The 22,353-nt window shown below is 42.8% G+C and overlaps 1 protein-coding gene across 1 annotated transcript; it reads left to right on the top strand.

Annotated features, from left to right (window-relative positions):
• The first annotated feature begins 12,748 nt into the window (after positions 1-12,748).
• Positions 12,749-14,057, top strand: LOC136552045 (uncharacterized). The gene has a single exon (XM_066543592.1). The coding sequence runs from the start codon at positions 13,105-13,107 to the stop codon at positions 13,834-13,836; it is 732 nt and encodes a 243-aa protein (XP_066399689.1). The 5' UTR covers positions 12,749-13,104; the 3' UTR covers positions 13,837-14,057.
• Positions 14,058-22,353: the final 8,296 nt, after the last annotated feature.

Here is a 22,353-nt window from a genome sequence, read left to right on the forward strand (position 1 = left end):
ACGACTGGTCATGAATTTATAATTCCTCATGAGCATAAAATTTTTACTCCGATAGAACAAATTGATGAACCCTATATGCAAAATCCTGAGGAGGATGGCACTATAGTCACTAGAAAAAGTAAGAGACAGAGGACTGCAAAGTGTTTTGGTGATGACTATATTGTGTACCTTGTGAATGACACACCAACGACCATTGAAGAGGCATATTCCTCTTCTGATGCTGACTTAGGGAAGGAAGCAGTATGGAGTGAGATGGATTCTATTATGTCTAATGAAACTTGGGAAATAGTTGATTGTCCCTATAGATGCAAGCCTATAGGGTGCAAATGGGTGTTTAGAAAAAAGCTTAGGCCTGATGGTACTATTGAGAGGCACAAGGAAAGACTTGTGGCCAAGGGTTATACTCAAAAGGAAGATGATGATTTCTTTTATACTTATTCACCGGTTGCCCGATTGACTACAATTCAAGTTTTGCTTTCCCTAGTAGCCTCCTATGGTCTTATCATTCATCAAATGGATGTTAAGACAACTTTTCTAAACGAAGAGTTAGAGAAGGAGATCTATATGGATCAACCGGATGGGTTTGTAGCAAATGGTCAAGAAGGTAAGGTGTGTAAATTATTAAAATCATTATATGGCCTAAAACAAGCTCCTAAGCAGTGGCATGAGAAGTTCGACAGAACTCTAACATCTGCTGGCTTTGTTGTGAATAAAGCTGACAAATATGTGTACTATCGGTATGGTGGGGGTGAAGGAGTTATTTTGTGCTTATATGTTGATGGCATACTGATCTTTGGATCTAGCCTCAAAGTGATTGAGGAGGTGAAGGAATTTTTATCTAATAATTTTGAAATGAAAGATTTGGGAGAGGCTAATGTTATTCTTAATATCAAGCTTATGAGAGAAGGTGATGGTGGGGTAACTCTGTTATAATCCCACTATGTGGAAAATATGCTGAGTCGCTTTGGGTTTAGTGACTGTGAACCTGCTCCTACACCTTATGACCCGAGTGTGCTATTGAGGAAAAATCAAAGAATAGCAAGGGATTAGTTGAGATATTCCTAGATCATTGGTTCGCTCATGTATCTTACTAGGACAACAAGGCCTGACATCTTATTTGTTGTGTGAAAGCTGAGCCGGTTTGTGTCAAACCCGGGAGATGATCACTGGCGTGCTCTTGAGAGAGTGATGCGCTATCTAAAAGGCACTATGAGCTATGGTATTCATTATACCGGACGCCCAAAGGTGCTGGAAGGCTATTGTGATGCCAACTGGACCTCTGATGCTGATGAGCTTTATGCCACAAGTGGACATATGTTTTTGCTTGGAGGTGGTGCTGTATCCTAGAAGTCTTGCAAGCAAACTATCTTAACGAAGTCTACAATAGAAGCAGAACTCACAGCATTAGACACTACTAGCTCTGAGGCCATGATGAGGACATCACTCCTTCGGATGTACCCGCTGATCCTCCAACCATCATGCAAGGTCCAATGACCTAGGCTCGAATGCGTCAACTCAATTTAGAGGTGAGCTCGTTCTTAAGCGATCTTTTTTATACTTTTAAGAATAGACTACTACCTAATGATGTTATCTTGCTTAGGAACATTGGAGAAGGTTATGAAGGACTTAGAGGACGTGGTGGAGGTGAAGATGACCAGCAAGGATGTCCAACAGGAACCGGAGGCCCAGTCCAACACGATTTTGAGTCTGCCTCGGCCTCTAGGACCAGTCTGCCTTAAACTGGTCACCCAGGACGCATCCGGACTCCGTTTTCGACGATCCATATATGGATGGAAAGATAATTTGATAAGGAAGCCAATCTAAGTGGTCTCACATAAAAAGCTCTTCGGAATCAAAAGGAATCATCAAAACAAGTTAGCATCCAGAATCTATCAGGGTGCTACGATACCGTCTTTTGGTCCGTTGGACCATGTATCGTGTTTGGGCCCATTAGGGGCGCGTCCAGGGGTCTTGCATGACCCTAGAGTCTTCATAAATAGCCACTGCCCCTCCATTAGGGTTTGGGTTTTGCTTTGATTATTCTGTTAAGAACAGTTTCGCTGTTCATCGGTTTGTGATACCACAACTTTGAGAGATTAATCATTCATCTATAATTTGGTTATGTTCTTTCTTGTTCTTGCTTGTGTTCTTCGTTGCACAGGTAGGGATGGCGAGGTCAACCTGGTTCGAGACTCGGTTGATAACCAGAGGAGCTGTGGTGCTAAGATTGCAGGGTTCGATCTTTCGATCTGAAGCCGGATCGGTGTGTCATTCTTCGCCACAACGATAGTTACCACCACCTGACGGAAGATCGGGATCCCCGTTCCCATTAAGTGGTAATCAGAGCTAAGCTATACCGTTAGGTTCACATTTATTCCCTAGTTTGAGTATTTCGCATTCGTCCCATAGTCCAGTGCCATACTCATTTTTCCTGTCCTAGAACCTTCCGTGCCATAGCCTTTGCATATTTCAGTTTCAGAGTCCGTCGTGTTGAGTTTGTGTCCTAGTCAAGGTCTTATTGCTGGTTAGGTCATGTTAGAGTCCAGTTCATGTGTCTTCCCCCATCGTTTCCATTAAATCTTTGCTGTTGTGACCTATTTTGTGCACATTGTTCCCGTTTTGTCCTCTAATTCGGAGCCAATTCTTAAAACTGGTCTAGTTTTCGCATACGAACTCCGATTTCGACATTCCATATATCAAAATCGATTAGAATTTTTTTGGATCCATCCATCCCTGGCTTTGCCGGGGTTTGAATATTTTAAATTGGTCAAAAAGTGGTTATAAGATCCTCTTTTCATGGTCACAAGGTTTTTATCGATTTTGAGCAAGTTTTCTAAAAATTTCACAAGCCATGTCTTACACTTATTTGAGCTCATATTTTCTTTGGTTACTTCTTTTGTGCTCCTAAGTAAAGGAAAATTATCAAAAAATAAAATAAAAAAGTCAAAATTTCCCAAAAAACAACGGCAGCCCAAAAAATAGAAAGAAAAGAGGAGCAAAAGAGGAACAATATCTAGAAGAGCATATAGAGAAGACCAAAGTGAGCTGTGTTAACGTGTGCTGTCTGGTTCTTTATTTGTGTTGCTGTTTCCATCTACCATACTTGTTTTTCACACACCTATCACCTTTCTATCCACCATACTTTTGTCACACGCCTGGTACTTGGAACATTTTAGACCAACAATGAGAACAAGTACTTTGGACTATAATTCAGCATTACTTTCTATTACTGACTTGTGTGCTAGATATATGTATTACTCTTTGTTTGTCTTCCAAGCTCCACAAATTCTTCAGATCAGTACAGAAAAAGGGCTTTGCAATCTCGGTACCACTGCCTCACAGGTATCACGAACCAGCCGCCGGTTGTACCACCCACTGCTTGCGTTGGTAAAAACTTTGTAAGAGCTTGGTAAGATGCTTCCACTTGCTGTGAAAAGTGACACCACTGCAACCATGTAGTCATTTGGTAGGGATAACTTTCACCGTTTGTTCCTATTTTTGTGTTTACCATTGCAGGAGGTGATCAGACTGGAGATAACAATCCTAAGGATTTTAGCGAGTGTGTCAGCCAAGAGCAACTACAAGCTATTGTAGAGGATGCCCAAAAAAGGATGAATGAGGCCATTAGGAAGGCCGTCACTGATGCACTCATTTAACTCAACATTGGCAACAACATGGAGAGATTGGACAAACGAATTTCCACGCTCACTGACAAGGTTACTGAGTTAGAAACATTGGTGGCGGTCAACAACAATGACGTCTCTGGCAGTAACACCGATGGTCTCTTGCTAGAAGACATGGTGCATGATGCCGTTAGGAACATAGATCGGGCAGCCTTCCGACAAGCAAGATTACGACGACATCTTCGCCGCAACACGACAGGTTTGGGTGGTGTCCACCACCATCAAGGTAATAATCACCGTGTACCCGATGATCCTTATGCTAAGATTAAGTTCACAATACCATCTTTTTCGGGTCATTATGATGTTGAGGGATATCTTGATTGGGAGATGACGGTAGAACAAAAGTTTAGTGCCCACCTTGTGCCTGAGCATCATAGAGTTTGACAAGTTACTAGTGAGTTTAAGGATTTTGCTATTATTTGGTGGAATGGGCTAGCTGCATAGGATGCTTTTCCTGGTACGTGGGAAGAACTTAAGGTGGCTATGCGTGATCGCTTTGTTCCTCCTTCTTATCATACAGATTTACGTAAGAAATTGATGCGATTAGAACAAGGAGATAAATATATACAGGATTACTATGGTGAGCTCCAAAAGGGATTGATGCGCTGTAGTGTTGTGGAGGGGAACGGAGATGCTATTTGTCGTTTTTATTCGGGTTTAAGGCATAAGATTCAGGACATTGTTGATTATAAAGAATTTAACACTGTCAACCAGTTGTTTCAGTTTGCTATGCTTGCAGAAAAGGAATTATAGAGGCGTGAACAGCAGAGCAAGAGCAAGGTCAGCACCACATACACGCCACGCTCGGCACCATCTTTGGGGCTGACCAAGCCAACCACTTTTCGGGTGCCTCCACCAGCGAGCAAGCGACCAACAACCTCTCGAGTTTCCGCTACACCTAAGGCACCTCCCACACGACCTTCAGATTCAGGTAAAAATTCTTTATAGGTGCCTACTAAGAGTTCCTCATCCGTTGCATCGACGGGACGCACTTCAGGCATTCAGTGCCACCACTACCATGGCATTGGCTATGTGTAGAAGGACTGCCCAAGTCAGTGGACATATATTGCTATAGAAGATGGTTACATCAGTACCTCTGACATTGAGGATGAAGAAGACCAAGATGCTGATGAGGAGGACGGTGAAGTCCTTGGTGACGAGGCCACGGCAGCCTATAGGAGCATCATTGTACAGTGGGTGCTCAGCTCACAAGTCCAGCAACCTGAGAAGCTACAACGCCATAACTTGTTCTAGATTTTCTTTGTCATCAGCGATCGTCGCGCACGTGTCATTATTGATGGAGGTAGCTGCAACAATTTAGTGAGTTCTGATTTGGTCAAGAAGCTTGGCTTGACCACATGTCCACACCCACGTCCATACCATATTCAGTGGCTAAATGATTCTAGTAAAGCAAAGATAACACAAATTTGCAGAGTTTTATTTTCCATTGGTTCTTATGCTGATTCTGTTGATTGTGATGTGGTACCTATGCAAGCTTATTCACTTTTATCGGGTCATCCTTGGGAATATGATAATGATGCTACACACCATGGTAGAAGTAATAAATACACTTTTATTCATAAAGGAAAGAAAATTACTTTGGTACCTTTAACCCCTGCTCAAATTATATAAGCTGATAGAGAACGCACTGCTAGTTTAAATGAAGTTCAATCTAAAAATCAGCAAGTTGCTAATTCTATTTTTTCACCTAAAAAGGATAAGTCTACATCTATTTCTAAGGTTGAGGGGATTAAATTGAAGGGTGGTGTTATGCTTGCAACAAAATATGACTTTGCTGAAATTTCTGATGATGATATTTGCTATATTTTGGTATGCAAATGATGATGTGACCACACCAGCATCAGGGGCCTCTCTGACCACCTCGGTGAGCTCTCTGACCACCTCGGCGAGCTCTCCGACCACCTCGGCGATCTCTCCGACCACCTCGGCGACCTCTCCGACCACCTCAGTGAGCTCTCCGACCACCTCGACGACCTTTTCGACCACTTCACTGACCTCGGTGACCTCTTCGACCATCTCACCAGCTGATACACCACTCCAAGTCCCTACTAGACCAATCACCCGTAGCCGTGCCCGAAAGATATAACAAGAGGTGCATGCGCTACTTTGTGAATTTCAATTAAACATTGATGGTAATTTCGAGCTACCTAAGTCGTGCATGTTGTTATTACTCAGGTTCTCCAAGAAGGAAGACAAGGATACATCAAGGATGGATCAGAAAGAAGAGCTACGTTCGAGTCAACCCAGCATGACAGAACCATCCAGATGAAACAGTCATACCTTTTGTCTCCCAAAAGCTATGAAGGAAGGAGTTATGACCAAAATATTAAAGACTACACAGAAGCCCAGAAGGCGTGCGGGAACTGAAGATCACCTCATAAAAGCTCTAGCCAGTTGACCTTCCACCTTTTAACATGGTTTCTTCAGTTCACATCTATCTTAGAAACTTCTCATAGTATAAATGCCACCACTAGGCTACTAGAAAAGTACTTTTTGATGATTTGATAATTCCAGTGATATTACAGCCGAGCTGCCGAGTGCTTACTCAAACCCTTGTTCTTCCTTGTTCTTCCTAGACTTGTGAAGAGATTCCTCTAGAATCCACTATTTCATGCTTTGTGGGTTCCAGTACGGCTGCCCTGCCTTATGTGGATTAGCTCCGGTTGTGGTTCTGCGGTCGTTCGGAGATCGAGTCGAAGTATTCGTGGTCTCAGTGTCTTTCTCCCCATCGCCTGGTCGCATCCAACCTTGGCCAGGTATAAAGCTAGTTACTCCGTTATTCTTCAACAAGTTATCCTTTTATTTTCCCTTGCCTTGTTGCAAGTTATCTTGACCGTGACCTACTGTCGTGAAGATCGGGCCAACTCCCATACTGAAATAGTTCAGTACCTATCAAATGAGCTATGTTTTCACTTGATGATATTGTTAGCTCGGTGCCTCCTGCTGTCACTAACCTTTTACAGGAGTATGCGGACATTTTTCTAGCTGAGATACTCTCGGGGCTACCACCTATGAGAGGAATAGAGCATCAAATTGATTTGATTCCGGGAGCAACCTTTCCCAACCGTGCTGCCTATCGAACTAATCCCGAGAAGACTAAGGAAATTCAGCGGCAAGTCCAAGACCTTTTGGACCGCGGGTATGTACGAGAAAGCCTTAGTTCTTGTGCCGTTCCTGTACTTTTGGTTCCTAAGAAAGATGGAACTTGGCGTATGTGTGTTGATTGTAGAGCCATCAATAATATTACTATTCGGTATCGTCATCCTATTCCTAGGCTAGACGACATGCTTGATGAGTTGTGTGGTTCTATAATTTTCACTAAGATTGACTTGCGAAGTGGCTACCACCAGATAAGAATAAAACTTGGAGATGAATGAAAAACTGCGTTTAAAACCAAATTCAGGTTGTATGAGTGGTTAGTTATGCCTTTTGGTTTGACAAATGCACCTAGCACTTTCATGCGCTTAATGAATGAGGTTTTAAGAGCTTTTATTGATCATTTTGTGGTAGTTTACTTTGATGATATATTGATTTACAGCAAGTCTTTTGATGAACATATGGATCACTTATGTGCTGTTTTTAATGCTTTATGTGATGCACGTTTATTTGGTAACCTTGAGAAGTGCATCTTTTGCACAGATCGAGTTTCTTTTCTTGGCTATGTTGTAACTCTACAGGGAATTGAGGTGGACGAGATGAAAATTGAAGCAATAAAGAGCTGGCCGGTTCCTCAAACCGTCACACAGGTGAGGAGTTTTCTTGGTCTTACAGGATTCTACCGCCGCTTCGTCAAAGATTTCAGCACCATTGCTGCCCCGTTGCATGAGTTGATGAAGAAAGGAGTGGTGTTCCATTGAGGAAAGGCACATGAGGAGTCCTTTGACACTTTGAAGGACAAGCTTACACACGCACTATTGCTGCAACTTCTAAACTTTGGTAAGACTTTTGAGCTAGAATGTGATGCTAGTGTAGTTTGCTTTGGAGCTGTTTTGATGCAAGATGGTAAACCCATTGCTTACTTTAGTGAAAAATTGCATGGCCATCTTCTTAATTATTCCACGTATGATAAGGAATTATATGCACTTGTTCGTTCTTTAGAGACGTGGCGTCATTATTTGTGGCCTAAAGAATTTGTTATTCATTCTGATCATGAATCGCTTAAGTATCTTCGCTCTTAAAATAATCTGAATCATAGGCATGCTAAATGGGTTGAATTTATTAAATCTTTTCCTTATATTATAAAACACAAGAAAGGGAAGGATAATGTGATTGTTGTTGCTTTGTCTAGAAGATATGCAATGCTGTCCAAACTTGATTGTCGGATTTTTGGTCTTCAATCAATTAAGGAATAATATGCGCTTGATCCTGATTTTAAGGATGTGTTGCTTAATTGTAGAGAGGGATATACATGGAATAAGTTTATGATCAATGATGGGTTTTTGTTTAGAGCTAACCGCCTATGCATTCCAGTTGGTTCCGTTCGTCTTTTGTTGTTGAAGGAGGCATATGGAGGCAGATTGATGGGATATTTTGGTGCCAAGAAGACGGAGGAGGTGCTGCCCACACACTTCTTTTGGCCAAGGATAAGGCGAGATGTAGAGCGGTACGTGGCTTGGTGTGCCACATGTCAAAAAGCTAAGTCGCGGTTGAACCCACATGGTTTGTATATGCCTCTTCCTGTTCTTTCTATTTATTGGGCTGATATACTATGGATTTTGTGTTGGGTTTGCCAAGGACTAAGAGGGGGAGGGATAGTATTTTTGTGGTGGTTGATTGTTTTTCTAAAATGGCATATTTTATTCCTTGTCATAAGAGCGACGGTGCTGTTCATATTGCTGACCTTTTCTTTCAAGAAATCGTTCGCTTGCATGGTATGCCTTCTACTATTGTTTCAGATCGCGACGCAAAATTCTTGAGTTATTTTTGGCGCACGTTGTGGAATAAATTGGGGACCAAGCTGTTGTTTTCTACAATATGTCATCCCCAAACTGATGGGCAAATTGAGGTTGTGAATCAAACATTGTCCACCATGTTGAGAGCAATTTTGAAGCGCGATTTGAAGATGTGGGAAGAGTGTTTGCCGCATGTGGAGTTTGCATATAACAGGGTGGAACATTCTACCACTAAGGTAAGTCATTTTCTGGTAGTGTATGGTTTTAACCTCCGTGTTCCTATTGTTCTTTTGCCTTTACCTACCATTGAGAGAATACATAGTGATGCTAGAGAGCATGCTGATTTTATTCGTAAGTTGCACAAAACAACTAAAGCAAATATTGAAACAATGAATAAAAAGTATAGAATTGTTGGTAGTAAAGGTAGAAAAGAGATTAAACTTGAACCGGGTGATTTGGTTTCGTTACATTTGATAAAAGATAGATTTCCTGAGCTGCGTAAGTCTAAATTAATGCCAAGAGCAGCTGGTCCTTATAAGATAATTGAGAAAATAAATGATAATACCTACAAACTTGAGTTGCCACCCGAGTTCGAGGTTAGTCCCACCTTTAACATTGCAGATTTGAAACTTTATTTGGGAGAAGAAGATGAGCTTGAGTCAAGGACGACTCCATTTCAAGAGGGGGAGGATGATGAGGAAATCACTCCTTTGGATGTACCCGCTGATCCTCCAACCGTTATGCAAGGTCCAATGATCCGGGCTCGAATGCGTCAACTCAATTTAGAGGTGAGCTCGTTCGTAAGCGACCTTTTTATACTTTTGAGAATAGACTACTACCTAATGATGTTATCTTGCTTAGGAACATTGGAGAGGGTCATGAAGGACTTAGAGGACGTGGTGGAGGTGAAGATGACCAGCAAGGATGTCCAATAGGAACCGGAGGCCCGGTCCAACATGATTCGAGTCTGCCTCGGCCTCCAGGATCAGTCTACCTTAAATTGGTCACCCAGGACGCATCCGGACTCCGTTTTCGACGATCCATATATGGATAGAAAGATAATTTGATATGGAAGCCAATCCAAGTAGTCTCACATCAAAAGCTCTTCGGAATCAACGGAAATCATCAAAACAAGTTAGCGTTCAGAATCTGCCAGGGTGCTGCGACACCGTCTTTTGGTCCGTTGGACCATGTATCGTGTTTGGGCCCATTAGGGGCGCGTCTAGGGGTCTTGCACGACCCTAGAGTCTTCATAAATAGCCGCCGCCCCTCCATTAGGGTTTGAGTTTTGCTTAGATTATTCTGTCAAGAACAGTTTCGCCATTCATCGGTTTGTGAGACCCCAACTTTGAGAGATTAATCATTCATCTACAATTTGGTTGTGTTCTTTCTTGTTCTTGCTTGTGTTCTTCGTTGCGCAGGCAGGGATTAGCCTTCTTGGCGAGGTCAACCTAGTCCAAGACTCGGTTGATAACCAGAGGAGCTGTGGTGCTAAGATTACAGGGTTCGATCTTTCGATCTAAAGCCGGATCGGTGTGTCATTCTCCGCCACAACGATAGTTACCACCACCTGATGGAAGATCGGGATCCCCATTCCCATTAGGCCGAGTGGCTTTGTGATCTCCTTATAGATTTACTGGTTGTTGAAAAACCCATACCGGCTATTTCTATGAACTGTGATAACCAGACTGTGATTACGAAGGTTAATAGTTCTAAGGATAACATAAAGTCTATAAGGCATGTTAAGAGACGACTAAAATCTGTCAGAAAATTAAGAAACTCTGGAGTAATAGCGTTGGACTATGTTGATACGTCTAACAATCTGGCAGATTAGTTCACTAAGGGTCTGTCACGCAATATAATAGAAAGTGCATCGAGAGAGATGAGTTTGAGATCTACATGAAATTTACTATAGTGGTAACCTATTCTATGTGATCGGAGATTCCGTGAAGTAGGATGGTGAAACAAGCTAGTAGTAAATTATGAGAAAAGATCCTTAGTAAGACTCATTTCTTATTCATATCTTTTATTTCTATAAGGCAGGTTGGTTTTTATCTTAATGTGTTCCAAGTGGCTTGCTAAATCAAAGATGTTGTCCTACAGAACATCTTTTGAGGAACACATCTATATGAGTCAGACTGCTGGTCATAGACTATGAGATTTGGATGATCTCTAAATACTCATGAAAGGCACTGGAGTATGACTTATAAGCTTCAAATAAAGAGGATGCCTTTTGCAGCCAAGTATTAGCTAAGGACTTTAGTGACATTCACCTCACATAAAACTGTCAATTCAAGGCTTAGTTCATTGTTCAGTTATAACTGAGTGAAACTATTGCTCTAGATGGATACTCAACTTAACAGTCTCCATCGAAATACTGGTATATAAAAGAAATGTGGATCTAAGACTACTTTGTTACAAACCCTAGAGTTTCGTGGGGATTGTTGGATATATTATAGGCTTGGCCCGTATAATATTTAATAAATCAAATAAAACTCTATGGTGCGTAACATTAAGCGTTGTATGGTTTAATACTGTATTGGATTTTGACTGAACGTTTACTCAGCTTATTTGGTTGGAAAATATCCATCTTAATTGAGAAGCTGAGAAAAGGACAAAGGAGTACCACACGTGCGCGCGCTGCTGCCGCCACCGGCCATGGGCGTGGGCGCGGGCCGTGGCCGTGGGCGTGGCAAGGCGAGGCAGGCGGCGAGCGAGCGAGCGGGCGTGGCCAGGTTTTGCCACTTAATACACATAATCACGTGAGTTTCTCTCCTTTATGGTGGAGGCGAACCGATTGCGTCAGTTACCGTCTCTCCGTCTCCTAGGATCATCCGCTGCCTTTCTCCAACCCATCGCAGCCATAAATCTGAAGTCCTCCGTCAGTCCAGATCTTCCGCTTTGCTTCCGAGAAACCACATCTCAGTCGCTCTTTGGGTTTCCCCGTCCCGTACCTCTGCGCGCACGGAGTAGCGGGAGAGCAGGTGCCTCCGGAACCCTCGTCCGCCTGCGAACCTTGCACGGGGTGTGCGACGATTAGGTTTTTGGGAAGCGATTCCACGACTGCTCGTCCGACGTCTTCTTTCTGGTGATCGATCGTGGAACCCGTCTTCTTCCTGGTGACCGTTCGTGGGACTGCACTGCGAACACCTTTCTGCATCGACTGTGCTCCATGACTTCGAGCAACGCACTATGTCGACTAGTACGAATGGAGCCTCTGATGCCCTCGGTATGGATCCTCCGCTGGATACAATCTTAACTCTGTGATTACAGCACTTTGCGTTCTTACTGTATCGATCTGTATGTCATATTTGCATACTATAGCGTTTATTAGTGTTATATACATGCACATGTCGTCATAAATCTGCTGATATTTTATTTCTAGATTAAATTGACCATAAAAATACCTAATTATCTAACAACTCGCACAACGCATCCTCCACGATTGTTTTCTTCTCGAGGTTATCTCTGCTCTGGATTTTGTTTTGCACGAGTAGCCCTCAAAGAATCTCACCTGTAGGAGAGCGAAATTTCTCTAGACGAACTTGTGCACAAAAATATTTTTATAGCCTAGCCTATTCATCTACAATACATAACCGGTTATCTCATACAAATATTTTCAAAGCCGTACATTTAATTTATTGATTGAAGTTAATACAGTGCAACATGTCAACATACATGTCGTGCTGCTAGGTTCAGTAGACCTTGTCCTTGCCTCATCTTCCGTGAGAGGACGAAGTCAGAAACCGTTAATGTGTTTGTAGTCCACGAGCACGCACGGAGCCTCGTGACGCTAGCCGTGACGATTCGAAGCCGCCTTTGGCGCACCACCGCACACGACCTGTACCTTTCACTTACCAATTCGTCCTTTCCTTTCCCGCCGCCGTACTGCTCGGAGAAAGAGGACGCAAGTGCCACCGGAAGATCTATAGTTCCAAAAAGTTTCCAAAAAAATGTTCTCAAATCTTGGGATACGTGTATATAGTATTAAATATAGACGAAAAAAAAAACTAATTACATAGTTTAATTAAAAATCACGAAAAGAATATTTTAAGCCTAATTAATCCATAATTAAACATTAATTATCAAATAAAAACAAAAAATACTACAGTAACAAAATCCTCAATTTTCCCGAACTAAACACAGCCGAGAGGTTTGACTTGACCTGTCCAGCTGAGAGCTGCAGTGCTCCCATCAGTCCTTCGTCCTCGCTCGCGCGGTGACGAGCTCACGTACGTCATCCGGCTGAGAGCTGCAGTGCTCCCATCAGTCCTTCGTCCTCGCTCGCGCGGTGACGAGCTCACGTACGTCATCCGGTCATCGCATCGCCTGAGCAGATATCGTTGCGCTCCACTCTCCAAGACTCCAAGTAGCAGGCGCGGCCGCACTCGCCCGTATCCGTTTCGGCTCCGCTCCATCACGATTCACGAATTCACCATATATACATCCTCTGTTCCTCTCCGTCTCCGACGCACAGACACAGAGATCGCCAGAGAAGAAGAAGATCAATGGGTTCGTGCGTCTCCCGCTCTGGTACCGCGGCGACGTCAACGGCGGCGGAGTCCGTGTCCGTGTCCGTGCACGCGCTCACGGCCAAGGTCGTGGACCTCGACGGCTCCATGGCGCAGTTCGCGGCGCCCGTCACGGCGCACGAGGCCCTCACCGCCACCGCCACCGCCGGCGGGGGCGGAGCAGCGCCGCCGTCGTCGCCGCCGCGCTTCCTGTGCTGCTCCGACGCGCTGGACTTCGACGCGCCCGTCACCGCGCTGGCCGCGCACGACGCGCTCCGTCCCGGGCAGCTCTACTTCGCCCTGCCAATGCCCATGCTCGGCCGGCCGCTGTCCGCGCAGGACATGGCCGCGCTCGCCGTCAAGGCCTGCGCGGCTCTTGGGACAGCACAGGTCGTCGCCACCGCGGACGTGGCCGCGGCAGCCGGCAGCGTGCCGTCGTCGGCTCTGGACAGAAGCGAGGGCGCCGGTGCGGCCTGCAGCAGGCAGCAGAGGTGGCAGGCCACGGGACGAGTGGCGCCAGTAGTCGTCGTCGTGAGCGCAGACGCGCACGGCGAATGGAAGAGCTACCCCGTGCGCGGCGGGTACAAGGACGCGCGCAAGGCGGCGCGTGGCGGCGGCGGCGAGACGGTGGGGAAGGCGAGGAACGGAGTTGGCTACAAGCAGGGTGTCGCCCGTGATCTTGCACCCGTGCAGAGGCCAAGTGTGATCGTGGAAGCAGCTAGCGAGTGATCCAGTCCATTGATCAGGGATAGTTTGATCATGGTTAGCTGGCAATTTAGCTAGTTCATTTGAGAGGAGATCGGTGTACTACCGTGTACAGAATGTTTTCAGTAAATTTTTTATTCTTTGGTGCGTAGGTCGCAGAATATTTAGAACTCTGATAGTAATAGGCAAAATTTGGTGATTGATGGACGAAATTACAAGCTACCAAAATCAACGCAGACTTGCATTGTTTTACGCTATATATGCGCCTTTCCTGATTGCTACCTTTTTTTTTTCGAGGACCCTGTTGTTGCTAACTTTCATCATGATTGCTTGATCGCATCAACCATGCTTATCAGTTATGATACGGTGTTTTTCTCTCACACCAAAACATTATCAGCCGACTTATAAGTAGGGATGAAAACGGATCGGATACGAACGGATATCACTCATATTATATTTGTTTTCATATTTTTGTTCGGATTCGGATTCGGACACGGATAGCGTTCGGATACATATCCGAATACGGATTGACTCGGTTACGGATACGAATAATGAGTATCGAATACGGTATGAATCGGATTCGGAGAAGGTCGGATACAAATATCTATTCGGATATTGAGTAAAAGCAGCATATATATAGTTTATTTTTTTCATTTGAGAAAGTTTGAACAAAATATAGTTCAAATTTCATAAGTGTGTGACATGGTTTCAGAAAGTCTATATGAGATTCAAGAATTTGTGACTAGTGTTTGATAAAACTTTCTCAAATGGGAAAATGAGCTATGTAACAATTGTAGATCTTGCTGAGATGATCAAACTTGGTATTCAAAGTTTTTTCATCTGAGGTCATTTAGTGTCTCATTTGAGCAAGTTTGACCAAGTCAAATTTGGTCAAATGAAAAAACAACACTTTGACTCTAGTATTATGAACTCTAAATGACTTCAAATTGAAACGTTTTGAATACCAAGTTTGTTCAACTCATCAAGATCTACAATTGTTGTTTTGGTCAACTTTCCATTTGAGATAGTTTGGACGGTTCAAATTTGTGATTTTTAAATTTCGACGCCTACAAACTAGTTTTCGGAACCCTAGATTGTCTCAAATTGAAAAGTTTTGAATACCAAGTTTGTTCAGATCATCAAGATCTACAATCCTTATATAGGCCATTTTTCATTTGAGAAAGTTTGAATAAAATGTAGTTCAAATTTCACAAGTGTGTGACATAGTTTTAGAAAGTCTATATGAGATTCAAGAATTTGTGACTAGTGTTTGATAAACCTTTCTCAGATGATAAAATGAGCTATGTAACAATTGTAGATCTTGCTGAGATGATCAAACTTGGTATTCAGAGTTTTTTCATCTGAGGTCATTTAGTGTCTCATTTGAGCAAGTTTGACCAAGTCAAATTTGGTCAAATAAAAAAACAACACTTTGACTCTAGTATTATGAACTCTAAATGACTTCAAATTGAAACGTTTTGAATACCAAGTTTGTTCAACTCATCAAGATCTACAATTGTTGTTTTGGTCAACTTTCCATTTGAGATAGTTTGGACGGTTCAAATTTGTGATTTTTAAATTTTGACGCCTACAAACTAGTTTTCAAAACCCTAGATTGTCTCAAATTGAAAAGTTTTGAATACAAAGTTTGTTAAGATCATCAAGATCTACAATCCTTATATAGGACATTTTTTCATTTGAGAAAGTTTGAATAAAATGTAGTTTAAATTTCACAAGTGTGTGACATGGTTTCAGAAAGTCTATATGAGATTCAAGAATTTGTGACTAGTGTTTGATAAAACTTTCTCAAATGGGAAAATAAGCTATGTAACAATTGTAGATCTTGCTGAGATTATCAAACTTGGTATTCAGAGTTTTTTCATCTGAGGTCATTTAGTGTCTCATTTGAGCAAGTTTGACCAAGTCAAATTTGGTCAAATAAAAAAACAACACTTTGACTCTAGTATTATGAACTCTAAATGACTTCAAATTAAAAAGTTTTGAATATCAAGTTTGTTAAACTCATCAAGATCTACAATTGTTGTTTTGGTCAACTTTCCATTTGAGATAGTTTGGATGGTTCAAATTTATGATTTTTAAATTTTAACGCCTACAAACTAGTTTTCGGAACCCTAGATTGTCTCAAATTGAAAAGTTTTGAATACCAAGTTTGTTCAGCTCATCAAGATCTACAATCCTTATATAGGCCATTTTTTTATTTGAGAAAGTTTGAATAAAATATAGTTCAAATTTCACAAGTGTGTGACATAGTTTTAGAAAGTCTATATGAGATTCAAGAATTTGTGACTAGTGTTTGATAAAACTTTATCAAATGACAAAATGAGCTATGTAACAATTGTATATCTTACTGAGATGATCAAACTTGGTATTCAGAGTTTTTTCATCTGAGGTCATTTAGTGTCTCATTTGAGCAAGTTTGACCAAGTCAAATTTGGTCAAATGAAAAAACAACACTTTGACTCTAGTATTATGAACTCTAAATGACTTCAAATTGGAAAGTTTTGAATACCATGTTTGTTCAACTCATCAAGATCTACAATTGTTGTTTTGGTCAACTTTCCATTTGAGATAGTTTGGATGGTTCAAATTTGTGATTTTTAAATTTTGACGCCTACAAACTAGTTTTTGGAACCCTAGATTGTCTCAAATTGAAAAGTTTTGAATACCAAGTTTGTTTAGCTCATCAAGATCTACAATCCTTATATAGGCCATTTTTTCATTTGAGAAAATTTGAACAAAATGTAATTCAAATTTCACAAGTGTGTGACATGGTTTTAGAAAGTCTATATGAGATAAGAATTTGTGACTAGTGTTTGATAAAACTTTCTCAAATGACAAAATGAGCTATGTAACAATTGTATATCTTGCTGAGATGATCAAACTTGGTATTCAGAGTTTTTTCATCTGAGGTCATTTAGTGTCTCATTTGAGCAAGTTTGACCAAGTCAAATTTGGTCAAATGAAAAACAACACTTTGACTCTAGTATTATGAACTCTAAATGACTTCAAATTGAAAAGTTTTGAATACCAAGTTTGTTCAACTTCTCAAGATATACAATTGTTGTTTTGGTCAACTTTCCATTTGAGATAGTTTGGACGGTTCAAATTTGTGATTTTCAAATTTCGACGCCTACAAACTAGTTTTCGGAACCCTAGATTGTCTCAAATTGAAAAGTTTTGAATACCAAGTTTGTTCAGCTCATCAAGATCTACAATCCTTATATAGGCCATTTTTTCATTTGAGAAAGTTTGAAAAATATCCGGATAATATCCGTTTTAATAATCCGGATATATCCGATAATTATCCGGATTATCCGATATCCGCCGGATATCGATGATATTACATCCGTATTTGATATCCGCCTAAGATATCCGTTTTATTATCCGTATCCGAAAAAAATTACGGATATCCGAGTAACTATCCAGATAAGTGTTCATATTTGTTCGGTCGAACGGACGGTCGAATAAATATCCGTACCGTTTTCATCCATACTTATAAGCCACTGAAACGATCAAACGAACATGGTGAAACACGGGATTGTTTTTTTGTTATTGTATCATGTACTGTACGCTTTTTGGGTTACAATTTGAACTCTATTATCTCCCCGTTATATTAGGGGCATGACCCCAAAACCTGCAGATGCCTAGCACTATATATCCCCCGGCTTACTGATACCGATGGAATTCAAGTAGAGCTCTCACCCCTCCGCAGACTTCTTTAAAAAAAGAGTAATGCTAGCGCACGGACATCCGATACGGATGAATTACATCGAACGCCCACCCGCACGCCTGACACGTCCGCTCCCGCACACCTGACACGCCCCCATCCACGCACCCCGCCCCCATCCCTATCGTTCCGCCGCCACAGACGCAACCCCCCCCCCCCCCCCGCCATGCCCCTGACTCGCCGCGCGCCATGTCCGCCGGCCATCGGTTCGCCGCGCCCCCTGACTATCTGAATAACATAAAACATGTGCAACATGAAACACTTGAATGCAATGTACGTCTGTAACAGATGAAACATCTAGAGCATACACTTGCAACATATGTGTGTAAATATATGCAATATCCAGATAGACCACTTGTAACTTGTAACTTGCAACATGAAAACACTTGCTGCAACAGAAGACTGAAACAGATGAAACATTTTGAATCATACTATTGCAACATATGTGTGAAAACATATGCAACATCCAGATCAAAATGCTTTGCAACATACGTCTGGAAACAGAAGAAAAATTTTGAACAAACGCTTGCAAGATGACTCTGAAACACTTATAACATATGCAACATGTGCAACATCCCCCGATCTACTTTTGCAACATCCATATGAAACAATTGCATCATACCTCTAAAACCTCTAAAATTGAAACATACATTTGCAACATAAGGGGAACAGAGGCCTGGACCGATCGATTCCGACCGACAGGGTGGGAGCCAGCGGCGAGCGGTTGCACGCGAGCACCACCGCCACCAGTATAAGGGGGACAGAGGCCTGGACCGGTCGATTCCGACCGACAGGGTGGGAGCTCGGCAGCGACGGTAGGAGTGGCGGGGGGGGGGGGGGGGGAGGTGAGGAGTGCCATCCGTCGACGGGGTGGGGGGAGCTCGACCGCCGGGGTGAGAGAGGGTGCCGTCGGGGTGGGGAGGGCTTCGCGCCAGTGTGGGGGAGAGCCGTCCACTCCCCTACAACACTGCCGTGTCACCTCCATGGATCTCATCGGAGACGAGTGGATCTCGCTCGTGCTCCATGGATCTCGCAGGGGTGGGGGAGAGGGCCGTCGGATTTGCGGGCATTGGGGGCTCATGGTGGGAGAGGACGCCGAACGCGGTAGAGGTAAGGATGGGGAGAAAGAAGTGAAGGGATAATTTTTTTTAAAATATACATGCAGGGCGGGAACGAGCTGCGGGGGTGAAAAGCCGTTCACGTGTGGTCTATCAAATGCTCTACAGACTACAGGTAGCATTTCCTCAGAACTCTGAGATAGAGTTTCAGGTTGCAATCGATACTGATATAGCGCTGGTAGCGGTCTTTTCCAACTCTGTTTCAAACTCACATATTTTCGTTGGCTTCATGACAATGGGCTGCCTCGTGTCGAAAAGAAAAAAAAATTGCGAACTGGTCATAGATCAGTTGGTTAGATTTCTTGTGGTGGAACCTGTCTACCCGGGTTCAAATCCTCGACTTGGCACGGGTGCTTGTATTTTTCTGGATTTATTTCAGGATTTAACGACGCTATGCTTTCAGTGGTAGGCGACGTCCCCGTCGACAGCGAGGTGCTAGTGGTGACTTCGTGAATCTTAAGATCTACCGGCTCTGTCATTTGAAGGTGCTTATATGGGTAGGATTTGCGTATGTGTATTCATACGGATGAGTGTGCGTGCGTGTTGTGGACGTCTGCGTTGTACTGTGTAATTCTCAAAAAAAAATTGTCATATATGTGTATTCATAGGGGTGAGTGTGCGTGCGTATTGTAGACATCTGTGTTGTACTGTGTAATTCTAAAAAAGAAAGAAAAAAGAAAAAAACTATCACACGGGACCGGGAATTCGCCGAGGGCATTTGGGCCGACAGTAGTAGGGCCCAAGACACCTAAGCCTACATACACTTTCTAGTAAATTGCTCGTTCTAAAAAAAAGGTAAATTGCTGGGCCGGGACATCCCTCGTTCGCCCATTTGCGTCTGCGAGGACACTTCTTCGCCCGTCCCTCACTCACCACCCACCGCCTTCGGCCGTTGGGCGCATGTGCTCGTAGCTCGAATACGCTGTAAAATGGACTTTCATAAAAAGACACCAGGCAGAGTAGATTCGCAACGTTTTCAGCGCTAGCTTTCGCGGCAGGTGGAAACATGCATGTTTCGAGAAGTACGTGCAAGATTCCTTGCTTCCATCACTATTCACCAGCCGTGCATAGGCAGGCAGAGCATATCCACGCAACGGCCGAGAAAAAGCTCACCACCCTGCGCGCGACGATCGGCCGTAAAGCAGTAAAGATGTGTCAAGTGTTCACGTGCTTTATTCTGATCATTTGCTCAACTGTCTGTTCTTTTTTCCCTTGCCCTTGAGACGCCATATGCGCAAGTTTTCGTGCTTGCGTGCGCGTAGGATCGTTTCTGGCTTCCAGCTACGTCCTGACGTCCTAATTCATTTCTCCGACGATCCACACACGGTAAGCTAAGCTAGATCGCCATTGTTGCTTGGATGGCGCTACACTGAGCACTGAAGCGATCGTTTCAGGTAGATATAGAGGCAGTTGCAATCCCTTAATTAAATGCATTGGCGTCTCCAGCTTGTTGTTGGGGTGGCGTCAGTGGATAGTGAGGTGATCCATATCTGTTCAAGTCAACTGGTATTTGTTAATTGCATATCGTAATCGTAGGTTGAGTGAAACGTGCATATGCATATATGCTGGAGACTGAAGGAACGCTAGTCACTTCGGATTTGCCGGCTCAACAGTCGAATTGAACCAGGCTTGCAGAGTAGTCGCCACTTGAACAATTAGCCCAACCAACTACATCTTCCATCGTACTACCTATTAGGTACCGTTTAGTTTTTCAAGATTTTCCGTCACATCGAATCTTTGGACGCATGTATGAAGTATTAAATATAAATAAAAAATAAAACTAATTACACAGTTTAGATGAAATCCACGAGACGAATCTTTTAAGCCTAATTAGACTATGATTGGACACTAATTGCCAAATAACAACGAAAACTGCTACAGTATCATTTTATCAAATTTTTCGGCATCTAAACAAGCCCTTAGTTCATCAGATCAATATATAGTACTAGTCCACATCGATCGACACGGTTGGACCGAGGCATGGACGATGGAGATGTCTTTATTAGAAACAAAACTGGTGGATTAGTTGTGCCTCGTGTCCTTGACCTGTCTGTCAGCCGTGTTATTCTTTGGCAGTGACACACAGAGAGAGAGCAGTTAGTAGGTACTGTACGATCCATGCCCATTGGAGCACGTAGCAATGTCGCCTTGGCGTGTTGCAAATTAAGCTGGGCAGCAGGCTTCTTAATCACGGACACGGACTGCATACCTTCTCCTTGGCGCAGCACGCCCACTGTCCTACGTACTACTGATGGTATCAGTACTACCGATCGCAACGATTACAACAGTTTACCGTCGCTCGCTGAACGAGGGACCAAACAAAGGGTCGATCTCCTGACAATTATTCTAATTTGGTCCACGTCGACAATTGCTTTTATTTTCGTTCCTAACCGGGTACAGTACCAATTGCTGCATTAATGTCAGGATCACAATTTTCAGACGACTGGAAATGGAAGAATGTGTAACTACAGTACGTTGTTAGGATATACTCACTTCCTCCTGAAAAAAAAGAAAGTGAAACGTATAGGGTCTTTTACAGGTCAAACTTTCTTGAGTTTAACTTGTTTTGTAAAAAATATTAGTAATATTTATTTCTTTAAATAAGTTATTTATTATAAAATATATGCTCAACGATAGTATAATGATACTTATTATGTACCGTAAATATTAATAATATCTTATTATGTACCATAAATATTAATAATCTCTTATATATTTGGTTAAAATTAAAAAATGTTTGACCTATGAGAAGTGAGAATGACACTCTTAGAGGGACAAAGAGAGTACACGGCTAAAAATAAATTATTTATAAAATTTGGATGTCAAATAGGAGGGCTAAACATAGGCTAGTAAGAGCAAATAGGGTTAATTGATGGTTAAAGACTATTAGCTTTTATTAGCTCATGATTAGTCTATGTTTAACCTCGTACCGCAGGATGGACTGATTTTTTTATCTCTGTGACGTAAACACCCGCAAATACAACTGGAAAACAAGTGGTTTAGTTTCTGGGTGTAAAGTTTTGGGGTGTTACATCGGGTGTCACGTAGGGGTACCGCTGGGGTGTTCGAATACTAATAAAAAACAAATTACAGAATCCGTCAGTAAACCCGAGATGAATTTATTAAGCCTAATTAATCTGTCATTAGCACATGTGTTACTGTAGAATTTTATTATCAAATCATGGACTAATTAGGCTTAAAAGATTCGTCTCGCAAAGTAGTCGCAATCTGTGCAATTAGTTTTTGTTAGTCTATATTTAATACTCCATACATTTGATGGAATAGGGTAGGGTGTAAGGCCTCGCTAGAAAAGTAGAAATCTTAGGGCAGGCATGTAAACCAATCACCCACACTGAGATCACTTTTGGATGCCAAGTGCTCTGGTATATGACTACATGAGACGGTGAGTTCCAAGTATGCAGAACAAACAACCCTTGAACAAGATTCCGGCCAAGGGGGTGCACAGTGCCGACACCGTCGACGCCTAGCTGTAGGAGGAAAGGACGGATCAACGACGGCAGGAGAAAGGACGCTGGGCCCGTGGTCCCGCGATCCTATCGATGTCGGGACGGCTGCGGGCGCCATGAAATTTCCTCGAGCTCGCAAAGGTTCCGGGACCTGAATGGTGGACCGATCAGGACAGCACGTAGCATGCACTAGCAGAGCGAAGCAGCG

Source organism: Miscanthus floridulus, chromosome 4 (assembly GCF_019320115.1).
Source record: "Miscanthus floridulus cultivar M001 chromosome 4, ASM1932011v1, whole genome shotgun sequence".
NCBI classification, from domain to species: Eukaryota; Viridiplantae; Streptophyta; class Magnoliopsida; order Poales; family Poaceae; genus Miscanthus; species Miscanthus floridulus.